General features: G+C 46.0%; 1 protein-coding gene across 4 annotated transcripts in view; it reads right to left on the bottom strand.

Moving 5' to 3' along the window:
• Positions 1-14,352, bottom strand: part of LOC106582021 (phospholipid-transporting ATPase IH) — a 74,593-nt gene that overhangs the window by 36,137 nt on the left and 24,104 nt on the right. For all 4 annotated transcript variants that reach the window (XM_014164680.3, XM_082967069.1, XM_014164683.3 and 1 more), the window contains exons 2-14: positions 10,834-10,956; positions 10,258-10,347; positions 9,873-9,953; positions 9,335-9,442; positions 5,706-5,834; positions 5,469-5,572; positions 5,319-5,369; positions 5,136-5,200; positions 4,867-4,948; positions 3,749-3,899; positions 3,329-3,526; positions 1,890-2,063; positions 1,615-1,781 (exon numbers count right to left, since the gene is read on the bottom strand). In XM_014164680.3, the coding sequence (XP_014020155.1) occupies positions 1,615-1,781; positions 1,890-2,063; positions 3,329-3,526; positions 3,749-3,899; positions 4,867-4,948; positions 5,136-5,200; positions 5,319-5,369; positions 5,469-5,572; positions 5,706-5,834; positions 9,335-9,442; positions 9,873-9,953; positions 10,258-10,347; positions 10,834-10,956 (1,523 nt within the window). The remainder of the gene's footprint in view (positions 1-1,614; positions 1,782-1,889; positions 2,064-3,328; positions 3,527-3,748; positions 3,900-4,866; positions 4,949-5,135; positions 5,201-5,318; positions 5,370-5,468; positions 5,573-5,705; positions 5,835-9,334; positions 9,443-9,872; positions 9,954-10,257; positions 10,348-10,833; positions 10,957-14,352) is intronic.

Here is a 14,352-nt window from a genome sequence, read left to right as displayed (position 1 = left end):
TATGTTTGAAAAATTTGAATTTTGACATTTATTTGGATTCAAATTTGCCGCTCTTGAAATGCACCTGCTCTTGATGGAGTGCACCACGGGGGGGACGCTAGCGTCCCACCTAGCCCATAGAGGTTAAAGGGAGTGCTCCTAATCTCAGTTTGTTACCTGTATAAAAGACACCTGTCCACAGAAGCAATCAATCAATCAGATTCCAAACTCTACACCATGGCCAAGACCAAAGAGCTCTCCAAGGATGTCAGGGACAAGATTGTAGACCTACACAAGGCTGGAATGGGCTACAAGACCATCGCCAAGCAGCTTGGTGAGAAGGTGACAACAGTTGGTGCGATTATTCGCAAATGGAAGAAACACAAAAGAACTGTCAATCTCCCTCGGCCTGGGGCTCCATGCAAGATCTCACCTCGTGGAGTTGCAATGATCATGAGAACGGTGAGGAATCAGCCCAGAACTACACGGGGGTATCTTGTCAATGATCTCAAGGCAGCTGGGACCATAGTCACCAAGAAAACAATTGGTAACACACTACTCCGTAAAGGACTGAAATCCTGCAGCGCCCGCAAGGTCCCCCTGCTCAAGAAAGCACATATACATGCCCGTCTGACGTTTGCCAATGAACATCTGAATGATTCAGAGGACAACTGGGCGAAAGTGTTGTGGTAAGATGAGACCAAAATGGAGCTCTTTGGCATCAACTCAACTCGCCGTGTTTGGAGGAGGAGGAATGCTGCTTATGACCTCAAGAACACCATCCCCACCATCAAACATGGAGGTGGAAACATTATGCTTTGGGGGTGTTTTTCTGCTAAGGGGACAGGACAACTTCACCGCATCAAAGGGACGATGGACGGGGCCATGTACCGTCAAATCTTGGGTGAGAACCTCCTTCCCTCAGCCAGGGCATTGAAAATGGGTCGTGGATGGGTATTCCAGCATGACAATGACCCAAAACACATGGCCAAGGCAACAAAGGAGTGGCTCAAGAAGAAGCACATTAAGGTCCTGGAGTGGCCTAGCCAGTCTCCAGACCATAATCCCATAGACAATCTGTGGATGGAGCTGAAGGTTCGAGTTGCCAAACGTCAGCCTCGAAACCTTAATGACTTGGAGAAGATCTGCAAAAAGGAGTGGGACAAAATCCCTCCTGAGATGTGTGCAAACCTGGTGGCCAACTACAAGAAACGTCTGACCTCTGTGATTGCCAACATGGGTTTTACCACCAAGTACTAAGTCATGTTTTGCAGAGGGGTCAAATACTTATTTCCCTCATTAAAATGCTAATCATTTTATAACATTTTTGACATGCGTTTTTCTGGATTTTTTTGTTGTTATTCTGTCTCTCACTGTTCAAATAAACCTACCATTAAAATTATAGACTGATCATTTCTTTGTCAGTGGGCAAACGTACAAAATCAGCAGGGGATCAAATACTTTTTTCCCCTCACTATAGCAACCTCATGATGGGTACAGTGAACATTAGAGTATTATCTAGTAGCCTAAACCTAGCGATGTTACATTGAACTGGGTGAATGGCATACGAATGACAGTCACTCAATATCCTCCCTCATCTTAAACGGCACCGACTGCCACTGGTGTGTGTGTTACCTCTTCATGCCCTCCACCAGAGCCACCTCATCAGGAGAGGATGATATGTAGAAGGAGGTGGGCTTTCCCAGGTGGATCCCTCTCTTGATGCTATCCACTGTCTCCTCCTCCTTCACCTGCACCGTGTGGCACAGACACAGAGCCCGGAAGAACAGGTCCTCATGCTCCTAGACACATAGGAACACAGACACACTGGTACACACACTGGTACACACTGGTACACACTGGTACACACTGGTACACACTGGTACACACTGGTACACACTGTGTCTTACCCTGCGGTATCCTCCAGGCGAAGAGTCGATCATGTCTATGCTGGAAGCAGCACTGAGGATCTGTCCATTACAGATGGCGTGGGGGATATAGACGTGTCCGTCCACACAGCATTCTATGAACTCCATGTTGTTCTCTGTTAACGTCCCCGTCTTATCAGTAAACACGTACTCTACCTGCACACACACACAGAAGCAGAAGTTATCTTTAGATGCTGACCTGGGCCAGTATCCACAAAGCGTCTCAGAGTAGAAAATTGGTCATACGTCGTGAGAAAAAGAGACATTTTACTTCTACGGGAAAAAACAAAAGCTATGCATGAAGCCCCTTTATTCATAATAGTCACACAGAGTCGACAGATATTTAGGAGACTTCATGAGCTGTCCTAACCAGTTAAGAGTTACCAGCAGGTGTCTTGATAATGGAAACATACAGTGAGTCAGTGGTTCCTGCACCACATGCAATTGCTTTGGAGTTGTTGAAAGAATGTTTTGATAATTCTAAAGAATCAATCCACAAATAATCTAGACCTACATGAAACAGCATCACTTGTGCCTTTGACAATGATTTCACATAAGACCTATTTCATATGTTTTCCTTTCAATTATTTAACTAACTACATTATGCTGTTATTTCAAGTTATCCCTTTGGAGTGCAATATCACGTTAAAAAAGAAGCCTAAATTAGGCATACCTATAAATTGGGTAATTGAAGACATCTAGGGCTTATGTTAACTTTGATTGTCTTTGATGAAAATGACAGACCTTTCAAACATTGTATGCAACATTACCGGTGAGTGGCTTGGGGCTGACTGTGCCAAAGGGATTTAGAGTTGTTAAACGGGAGTGACGAGTGTGTTGATATAACGGTAATATTGTCAAAATTCTCATTTTAACAACCATCAGAATTGGTAAAAACAAAAGCTTATTAGGCGACAATTAAGAGAACTGATCATGTCAGGAGAACGGATATTAAACATTTGACCATTGCAACATTAGGATGTACAGTCACATTCACTGTGGTTGTCTGAAGCGTGGTATAGAGTTTACACCTGGCCATGCCTCCTCATGATTGGTTATTCCCCGTCATTTGCAACAATGTCAATGAGGATCATCAGTATCTTTCCTTTGCGGTAGCTCAAACTGTCGTGACTACCAGCTGAGAGAAACTTTTCTGAGTTGATTTTACTCCTGTTTTACCATCGTCCTAAAAGCTGGGAGCTCTGAGTTTTTTTTTTTTTGTCTTAAAAACAGGATTTCAAAGATATTTTCTGAGATGCTTTGTGGATACAAGCCCTAAACTCAGTTTTTGGAGTGTGTGTAGTATACGTATGTGTGTGTTTGTGTACTATACGTGCAGTATAAAATGTGTGTGTGCGTGTGTGTGGACACAAGTGAGTCTAGTATATCTAGATGTTCAGAAGATATGCGAGTGTGTGTACCTGTCCTAGCTCTTCGTTGAGGTCAGATGTGTTGACCTGAGCCCCCACCCCCAGCTCCTCATCATACATATCCTTGTCCCAGGCTATGAAGTAAGAACCCAGGAACTTCTGCATCTCCACGGTAACGTACATGGAGACTGGGATGATGTAGTTAAACAACACCATGAAGGCCAGGAAGTCTGTGAACGCCCTGATCACCTGAGAGAGAGAGAGGAGAAGATGGAGGGAGGGGTAGAGGCAGGGAGGAGGAGGATGTAGGAAGAGAGGGAAGGGGAGAGAGAACGAGAAAGAAAGGATGGTTAGAGACAGAGAACGAGAAGCTTTATCAGAATCAGTGAACGTTAAACAGGGAGTGACCTGATGAATCATTTTGCTATGACAGCGTGCTTTGTGGGTAGTGTAGTGGTTTGGGGGACTAACCACATGGCGTTCTCTGTCGACCTCGGTCCTGTGGTTGTACCAGGGTTCATCGCGGTCAGCAGACCACTGCCACGCGTACTTCAGAACCGTGTTAATGACCGCTTTACTGATCAGGATACACAGATACACGACTAGGAACGCATTCATGGACCTGGAGGGAGACAGAGGGAGGGAGGAGAAGTTTAGAGGAGATAAACACAGATTGATTCTCCAGAACTGGATGTAAAAGAATTGTCAATAGAGCGTCACACACACACACACACAGCTTGAACGAGATCAAATAGAATTATGCAGACTTTATGTAATAACAGAGTCTACTATTCCTACTCCTGTTTCCAACTCCTGCTCCTGTTTCCAACTCCTGCTTCCAACTCCTGCTCCTGTTTCCAACTCCTGCTTCCAACTCCTGCTCCTGTTTCCAACTCCTGCTTCCAACTCCTGCTCCTGTTTCCAACTCCTGTTTCCAACTCCTGTTTCCAACTCCTGCTCCTGTTTCCAACTCCTGCTCCTGTTTCCAACTCCTGCTCCTGTTTCCAACTCCTGCTCCTGTTTCCAACTCCTGCTCCTGTTTCCAACTCCTGCTCCTGTTTCCAACTCCTGCTCCTGTTTCCAACTCCTGCTCCTGTTTCCAACTCCTGCTCCTGTTTCCAACTCCTGCTCCTGTTTCCAACTCCTGCTCCTGTTTCCAACTCCTGTTCCTGTTTCCAACTCCTGCTCCTGTTTCCAACTCCTGCTCCTGTTTCCAACTCCTGCTCCTGTTTCCAACTCCTGCTCCTGTTTCCAACTCCTGCTCCTGTTTCCAACTCCTGCTCCTGTTTCCAACTCCTGCTCCTGTTTCCAACTCCTGCTCCTGTTTCCAACTCCTGCTCCTGTTTCCAACTCCTGCTCCTGTTTCCAACTCCTGCTCCTGTTTCCAACTCCTGCTCCTGTTTCCAACTCCTGCTCCTGTTTCCAACTCCTGCTCCTGTTTCCAACTCCTGCTCCTGTTTCCAACTCCTGCTCCTGTTTCCAACTCCTGCTCCTGTTTCCAACTCCTGCTATCCTTCATCAGACAGGTAGGTCTAGCCACACCAGAGCAACCAGACACAGAGAGGGGAAGGTATGGGAATAGATCTTACTTTTCCACAGCGGAGCGTTTCTGGGATTTGGACTGGTAGTTAAGCGCCATCTTGGTGTCCATGCCTGTGTAGATGGCTACAGCTGAGTGAACAACAACCAGGGGTTACCATCACTACAGACGCAGAACAGTGTGTGTGTGTATGAAGAATGTATTTCATAGTCAGTAGGACACGTTTCGGTGGACGGTATGGCTATTGCAACACGTGCCGACTCACATGCAAATATAACCATAGATAGAACTTCAAACACAGAACAGTGTGTGTGTTACCATAAATGTGTTCTGTGTTCTTCAGGGTAGCTCCTCTGAGGAGAAGGTTCTCAGCTCCCAGCGGTCTAAAATCAGAAAAGGAACAAGATAAAAAGTCAAAAAGAAAAAGTTTTACTATCTATGGCAAAGACATACCCTTTTCAAAGGCTGTTTAGGAATGAAAGAGGGGGATGCTGGTCTTACCTGGCTATGGAATCCTCTCTTTCCTTATAAATATTGATGCGCCCCACAAATCTAAATGGGAAAAATAACATGTATGGCATTTTCAACAAACAAACAAACAAACAGGTCACTCAATGATTCTGTGTGTGTCACACATCAAGTGCCACTCACTTGTAGAGGTCAGGCTGCGGTTGTTCACATTCAATAGTCGCATGTAGAGAGTCCACCTCCTGCTCGGTCTTAAAGGCCATGGTGTCTGGTACAGCATAGTAGGTCTGACACAGCAAGGTAGGGGGGAGAGAGATGAATCACTGAGAAGTCAGGTCTGATCAGAGAGCATGCTGAAAAAATGCAGGGGTGAATCCCAGCAGTGTGTGTGTGTGTGTGTGTGTGTGTGTGTGGACATACCTTGTGGCTAGACTCTCCATCCAGGCTGGTAGTGGTGACGTAGCAGGTTCCGTCACCGCGGCTGGTTGAAAGGAGGATGAGGTCACAGGGGAACGTCTCGTCCTCCCTCACCATGACAACGTCCCCCACCTGACAGGTCAACCACATCATCAGTTTAGTCTCAAGAAATACAGTCTGGGTCCAAAAATCACACCCTATTCCCTTGTTCACTACTGTTGACCTGATCTAAATGGAGTGGACTACCCAGTGATATATGCCAAATTCGTTGGTGGGAGGGCTTTGTTTTTGGTGTGGGGGCTAGAGTGGCTAACTTCCTGTAATGTGCAGAGAAAAAGAAAAATGATTGTGGTTTAGTTAGTTATTTTTGGCAACCCATCCCGTGAGAGTGAATGTCATTCCAGTTAATCTGTTCTGTTATATTTAATACAATCTGACTAACTGCTTGCTAGGAATTCTGATGGTGTTTGCATGTTTAGGTAAAAAGACAAATAATGTCCCGTTTGGAACACTTTTAATAAATGTTTTTTTGCTCAATCTGAGTGGGTGAGCCAGACTACCCAGTGGGCAAGCCAGACTACCCAGTGGGTGGGCCTGGTCCACCCAGGCTCACTCGTGCCTACGCTCCTGGGACTACCATATTCCTCATACAGTGGCTCTGGTGGCTCTGGTGCTAAAAATGTTTGCACTATTTGGGGGATGGGATATCATTTAAATGTGCCCATTATAAACCCCCATGCCATTGTAAACAAACAGAGGTGCTGCTTCAGATCCAGAAATAATTAGCAGTTCTCCTACTGGAAACACACATGCCTCGCGCACAATCACACTTTCAGATTTTTTCCCACTCCTTTTTTCCTGGGGATTGAGTTGTTGCGTAACAGTGGGATTATGCAAGTGGAGCAGTTTAGCTGCCTATAAATCCCATCTCCACGATGACCGTACACACCACTGCACTGCACATACACACTCTATAGCTATGATTAATATCTTCTTTACTATTCCTCTTTTCCCCACAATCCACTCTGTTTGATCTGTGGGGGGAGTCAGGGGACCATCGGTGAGGAACATCGGTAGAATGTGCATGTACAGTTTACATAAACTGAGTTTAAATGTAGTTGGCTAAGATGTTTCACAATGCCTGACATTTAATCCTGGTAAAAATTCCCTATCTTAGGTCAGTTAGGATCACCACTTCATTTTAAGAATGTGAAATGTCAGAATAATAATAGAGAGAATGATTTATTTCAACTTTTATTTCTTTCATCACATTCCCAGTGGGTCAGACGTTTACATACACTCAATTAGTATTGAGTAGCATTGCCTTTAAATTGTTTAACTTGGGTCAAACATTTCGGGTAGCCTTTCACAACCTTCCCACAATAAATTGGGTGAATTCTGGCCCATTCCTCCTGACAGAGCTGGTGTAACCGAGTCAGGTTTGTAGACCTCCTTGCTCGTACAGGCTTTCTCAGTTCTGCCCACAAATTATCTATGGGATTGAGGTCAGGGCTTTGTGATGGCCACTCCAATACCTTGTCTTTGTTGTCCTTAAGCCATTTTCCACAACTTTGAAAGTATGCTTGGGGTCATTGTCCATTTGGAAGACCCATTTGCGACCAAGCTGTAACTTCCTGACTGATGTCTTGACTTGAGATGTTGCTTCAATATATCCACATAATTTTCCTGCCTTATGATGCCATTCATCTTGTGAAGTACACCAGTCTCTCCTGCAGCAAAGCACCCCCACAACATGATACTGCTACCCTGTTCTTCACGGTTGGAATGGTGTTTTTTGGGGGAGGGGGGGCAGGTAGGCTAGTGGTTAGAGCGTTGGACTAGTAACCGAAAGGTTGCAAGATCGAATCCCCGAGCCGGCAAGGTAAAACTCTGTCGTTCTGCCCCTGAACAAGGCAGTTAACCCACTGTTCCTAGGCCGTCACTGAAAATAAGAATTTGTTCTTAACTGACTTGCCTAGCTAAATAAAGGTAAAATAAAATATTTGGCTTGCAAGCCTCCCTCTTTTTCCTCCAAACATAACGATGGTCATTATGGCCAAACAGTTCTATTGTTGTTTCATCAGACCAGAGGACATTTCTCCAAAAAGTACAATCTTTGTCCCCATGTGCAGTTGCAAACCGTAGTCTGGCTTTATTATGGAGGTTTCGGAGCAGTGGCTTCTTCCTTGCTGAGTGGCCTTTCAGGTCATGTCGATATAGGACTTGTTTTACTGTGGATATAGATACTTTTGTACCCGTTTCCTCCAGCATCTTCACAAGGTCCTTTGCTGTTGTTCTGTGATTGATTTGCACACAGAACGTGTCTCCTTCCTGAGCGTTATGACGGCTGAGTGGTCCCATGGTGTTTATACTTGCATACTATTGTTTGTACAGATGAATGTGGTACCTTCAGGCATTTGGAAATTGCTCCCAAGGATGAACCAGACTTGTGGAGGTCTACAATTTTTTTCTGAAGTCTTGGCTAATTTCTTTTGATTTTCCCATGATGTCAAGCAAAGAGGCACTGGGTTTGAAGGTAGGCCTTGAAATACATCCACAGGTACACCTCCAATTGACTCAAATTATGTCAATTAGCCTATCAGAAGCTTCTAAAGCCATGACATCATTTTCTGGAATTTTCCAAGCTGTTTAAAGGCACAGTCAACTTAGTGTATGTAAACTTCTGACCCACTGGAATTGTGATACAGTGAATTATAAGTGAAAAAATCTGTCTGTAAACAATTGTTGGAGAAATTACTTGTGTCATGCACAAAGTAGATGTCCTATCCGACTTGCCAAAACTATAGTTTGTTAACAAGAAATTTGTGGAATGGTTGAAAAACGAGTTTTAATGACTCCAACCTTAGTGTATGTAAACTTACGACTTCAACTGTATGTGTGTGTGGATGATGAATGTCTTTCATAGTCAGGACACGTTTCAGTGGACGGCATGGCTATGGCAACACGTGCCGACGCACACTCAAATAGAACTATAGATATTACAGTAAAACCCATACAAATCCTATTACATTCTAATTCCTAATTCAATGGTAATATAGTTGTTCTGACCCTAGTCCAGCCTGACATCACAGAAGATAACAGGATAATAGCGACCCGGCATATCAGTCATATTGATATTTAATCTCTGTCTGGAAAGGCAAATCCTTTTCCCTGTATGGGACCAGAGTAATCACAACAGGAATGTTTGGGATGGTACTGTAGGGGGAACGTTGATCTTCTCTGGGACGCTAGCTATGGCATTGCATACAAACGCACGCACGTTCCCATGGAGACCAGCCTTAAAAAAGGTCTCAGGAATGGATTTTATTTCAATATGATCAAATATGATAGCCGTGGCTATGATATAACTGTTCAAAGGTTATATAACGACGGGTATTATTCAGTGTACAAAATAATCACTGTTCATGTTGTTAGAGACATACTAGCCATTATACTCACATACTATAGCTATTACAGCTAAAGGCTCGTACAGCTAAAGGCTCTATCTGAACATGAATGAACACATGCATGCTTGGTCAGAATAGAGAAACACCAGCCAATGAGGCCCAAAGGCGTCATAATAATGTGTAGTAGACTGGAGAGTAGAAGGCCCATTAATAGTGTAGTTGTACCCGTAGCTTGGAGCTCTGTGTCCTCACCACCATCCCCTGCTGCACCATGTCCACGGGACACTCATTTATACTGCAGTCTGCCTTGTGTCTCAGCCAGTCTTCATAACCCTGGAGGAGAGAAGGGGAGGGAGGAGGGGTTGAGAGACACAAGGAGGAAAGGGCATGAGGGATTGTGGGGAGAAATGGAGCACACACGCATAGAGGGAAATGGAGCACACACACAGAGAGAGAAATGGAGCACACACACACAGAGAGAGAAATGGAGCACACACACACACAGAGAGAGCGAGAGAGAGAGAGAGAGAGAGAGAGAGAGAGAGAGACGGTCATCGCTGCTATCTAATTAGTGGTATGTTCTGTCCGCATGGTGACCTGTTTCCATGGCCTCTACACAACATGTCACGTTTTAGATGAATGATTGTATAAGGCCTGGTGTGCTTCATGCATCACTGCTGCTGTCACTACCGGAACACAGTGGAGGAAGGCTTCCCTACATTTACCAACACCAATGACCAGAGGATGTGTCTGTCTCTCCTACCTGTTTAATGGCGGTGACAGTGATGACAAAGAAGAGAGGCAGTCCACTGGTGACAGGGCTGGTGGGCGTGTCTATGATGAGCTGAGGAGAGAGGAAGAGAACCAGCTGATTATCCTTCATTCAGGTTCTCCATGGTACAGAGATGGATCACCAGTCTCCTCCTCTTACCGTTCATCATCTCCTCCAGCTACTGGACGGGACAGGAAGGCTCATATCATATCCATCGTGGACCATGACCATAAGCCATTCCGAGCCAAACAATTAACTCCCATTCACTTCACATAGCCTATGTGTTTAAGTGATAATATGAAACACCAGTCTGTACAATATGTATGATAAAACGGCCCTGGGGTTCAGATCAAACAGAGAGATGGCATATTCTCACCTGGACCAGGAAGATTAGCAGAAAGTAGAAGTTGGCGATTCTTCTGAACTGTTCAAACAGGTTCTTGGGGATGAAGTTCCATAAGGTGTACTGGTAGAGAGAACACACACCACAGGAGGTTGGTGGCACCTTAATTGGGGAGGACGGGCTTGTGGTAATCTCTGGAGCGGAATCAGAGGAATGAACTCAAATGGACCAAATACATGGTTTCCAGGTGTTTGATGCCGTTCCATTTGCGCCGTTCCAGATATTATCATGAGCCGTCCTCCCCTCACCAGCCTCCACTGACACACACCCACATTATCAACATATTTTCTAGAGAGAGGGAATAATACTTTATACCAGTGTGTGTCTTTTCTTTCTCAATTTAATCCAAAATTGATATCAACGATGACAGTTCCTCATAGAAACGTCTAAGGAACCTTGAGCAGTAAGAGATATTTATGGTTGTCACCCACATTAAGAGGTTGCTAATCATAGATGACATTCTGTCACAAGAGCACAACATGCTTGGTTGTCAGGGCTAGATGACGTGGTTGTTGTGCTGACGGCTTGGTTGCCATGACACCTGCTCACCTTGGAGGAGACGATGCGGTTGTCGGGGTAACGCTGAGGGATGTAGGCCTCGGCCGCCGGCGGGGGTTCTTTGTGACCGATGTAAACCGTACGACTGTCCACCCAATACTCCTCCCCCGCACACTGTCAGTCAGAAAGGGTGGGGGGAGGAGAGACAGAGAGACAGACACAGAGAGACAGAGACAAGAGAGTGAGGAGAGACAGAGAGAGAGTGAGGAGAGACAGAGAGTGAGGAGAGACAGAGAGTGAGGAGAGACAGAGACAGAGACAGAGACAGAGACAGAGAGAGAGAGAGAGGCACAGAGAGACAGAGACAGAGACAGAGAGAGAGAGAGAGAGACACAGAGAGACAGAGACAAGAGAGTGAGGAGAGACAGAGACAGAGACAGAGACAGAGACAGAGAGAGAGAGACACAGAGAGACAGAGACAAGAGAGTGAGGAGAGACGAGAGAGAGAGAGACAGAGAGAGAGAGAGTGAAGAGAGACAGAGAGAGAGAGATGAGAGAGAGTGAGGAGAGACAGAGAGTGAGGAGAGACAGAGAGTGAGGAGAGACAGAGAGAGGAGAGACAGGACGAGCAGAGACAGAGACAGAGACGAGAGAGAGAGAGAGAGAGAGCAGAGAGAGAGAGACAGAGAGAGTGAGGAGAGAAGAGAGAGAGTGAGGAGAGACAGAGAGTGAGGAGAGACAGAGAGTGAGGAGAGACAGAGAGTGAGGAGAGACAGAGAGTGAGGAGAGACAGAGAGTGAGGAGAGACGAGAGAGGAGAGACAGAGAGTGAGGAGAGACAGAGAGTGAGGAGAGACAGAGAGTGAGGAGAGACAGAGAGTGAGGAGAGACAGAGAGTGAGGAGAGAGGAGAGACGAGAGAGGAGAGACAGAGAGAGAGAGTGAGGAGAGAAGAGAGAGAGAGAGACAGAGAGAGAGAGAGAGTGAGGAGAGAAGAGAGAGAGAGAGAGAGAGAGAGAGAGAGAGAGAGAGGAGAGAAAAGAGAGAGACAGAGAGAGAGAGGGAGAGGAGAGAAGAGAGAGAGAGAGAGAGAGGAGAGAAGAGAGAGAGACAGAGAGAGAGAGAGAGGAGAGAAGAGAGAGAGACAGAGAGAGAGAGAGAGAGAGAGGAGAGAAGAGAGACAGAGAGAGAGAGAGAGAGAGGAGAGAAGAGAGAGAGACAGAGAGAGAGAGAGGAGAGAAGAGAGAGACAGAGAGAGAGAGGAGAGAAGAGAGAGAGACAGAGAGACGAGAGAGAGAGACAGAGAGAGTGAGGAGAGACGAGAGTGAGGAGAGACAAGAGAGAGAGAGTGAGGAGAGACGAGAGTGAGGAGAGACAAGAGAGAGAGAGTGAGGAGAGACAAGAGAGAGAGAGTGAGGAGAGACAAGAGAGAGAGAGTGAGGAGAGACAAGAGAGACAATAACACGTTGTAGCAAAATTGTAGCAAACGTTTTGATATGAAAATGTGCATTCTACTTCTGAAGCCAAAAAGTGAAATACAATTATCTGTAGGTCATTTTGTTATGTAAATAAGTATACTACACTACCAAGCTGCTAGGACAGAACAGACCTGGCGGCATCTTCAACTAGCACTGAAGTGTGAAGTCAGATGTGTGAAAACTCTCCTGCCATTGTTGGGCTCAAGAGTTTCACAATACAGTTCACCATGGATATTAAAAATAACACTGTACAAAAACTAGCTCCTCAAGGACAATCCAGAGACACTGTTTGCTGACTGCTACGAAGAGGGGAATGTAAGCAACTTAATTTTCCACAAAGACCATCCCCTGGCACAGTGCTATATTAACCAGACCATCCCCTGGCATGGTGCTATATTAACCAGACCATCCCCTGGCATGACACAGTGCTATATTAACCAGACCATCCCCTGGCATGGCACAGTGCTATATTAACCAGACCATCCCCTGGCACGGTGCTATATTAACCAGACCATCCCCTGGCATGGCACAGTGCTATATTAACCAGACCATACCCTGGCATGGCACAGTGCTATATTAACCAGACCATACCCTGGCATGACACAGTGCTATATTAACCAGACCATCCCCTGGCATGGCACAGTGCTATATTAACACAGACCATCCCCTGGCATGGCACAGTGCTATATTAACCAGACCATCCCCTGGCATGGCACAGTGCTATATTAACCAGACCATACCCTGGCATGGCACAGTGCTATATTAACCAGACCATACCCTGGCATGACACAGTGCTATATTAACCAGACCATCCCCTGGCATGGCACAGTGCTATATTAACCAGACCATCCCCTGGCATGGCACAGTGCTATATTAACCAGACCATCCCCTGGCATGGCACAGTGCTATATTAACCAGACCATCCCCTGGCATGGCACAGTGCTATATTAACACAGACCATCCCCTGGCATGACACAGTGCTATATTAACCAGACCATCCCCTGGCATGGCACAGTGCTATATTAACCAGACCATCCCCTGGCATGGCACAGTGCTATATTAACACAGACCATCCCCTGGCATGGCACAGTGCTATATTAACCAGACCATCCCCTGGCATGGCACAGTGCTATATTAACCAGACCATCCCCTGGCATGGCACAGTGCTATATTAACCAGACCATCCCCTGGCATGGCACAGTGCTATATTAACCAGACCATCCCCTGGCACAGTGCTATATTAACCAGACCATCCCCTGGCATGGCACAGTGCTATATTAACCAGACCATCCCCTGGCATGGCACAGTGCTATATTAACCAGACCATCCCCTGGCATGGCACAGTGCTATATTAACACAGACCATCCCCTGGCATGGCACAGTGTTATATTAACCTGACCATCCCCTGGCATGGTGCTATATTAACCAGACCATCCCCTGGCATGGCACAATGCTATATTAACCAGACCATACCCTGGCATGGCACAGTGCTATATTAACCAGACCATCCCCTGGCATGGCACAGTGCTATATTAACCATACCATTCCCTGGCATGACACAGTGCTATATTAACCAGACCATCCCCTGGCATGGCACAGTGCTATATTAACCATACCATTCCCTGGCATGGCACAGTGCTATATTAACCATACCATACCCTGGCATGACACAGTGCTATATTAACCATACCATACCCTGGCATGACACAGTGCTATATTAACACAGACCATACCCTGGCATGGCACAGTGCTATATTAACCAGACCATCCCCTGGCATGGCACAGTGCTATATTAACCAGACCATCCCCTGGCATGGCACAGTGCTATATTAACCAGACCATCCCCTGGCATGGCACAGTGCTATATTAACCAGACCATCCCCTGGCATGACACAGTGCTATATTAACCAGACCATCCCCTGGCATGACACAGTGCTATATTAACCAGACCATCCCCTGGCATGACACAGTGCTATATTAACCAGACCATACCCTGGCATGGCACAGTGCTATATTAACCAGACCATCCCCAGGCATGGCACAGTGCTATAAGAGCACACTGCCTCTATGTCATTAGAGAGGGTATTGGCCCAG

The sequence above is a fragment of the Salmo salar genome, chromosome 21 (assembly GCF_965601325.2).
Source record: "Salmo salar chromosome 21, fSalSal1, whole genome shotgun sequence".
Taxonomy (NCBI): domain Eukaryota; kingdom Metazoa; phylum Chordata; class Actinopteri; order Salmoniformes; family Salmonidae; genus Salmo; species Salmo salar.
This window is presented reverse-complemented; position numbering and strand designations above follow the sequence as displayed.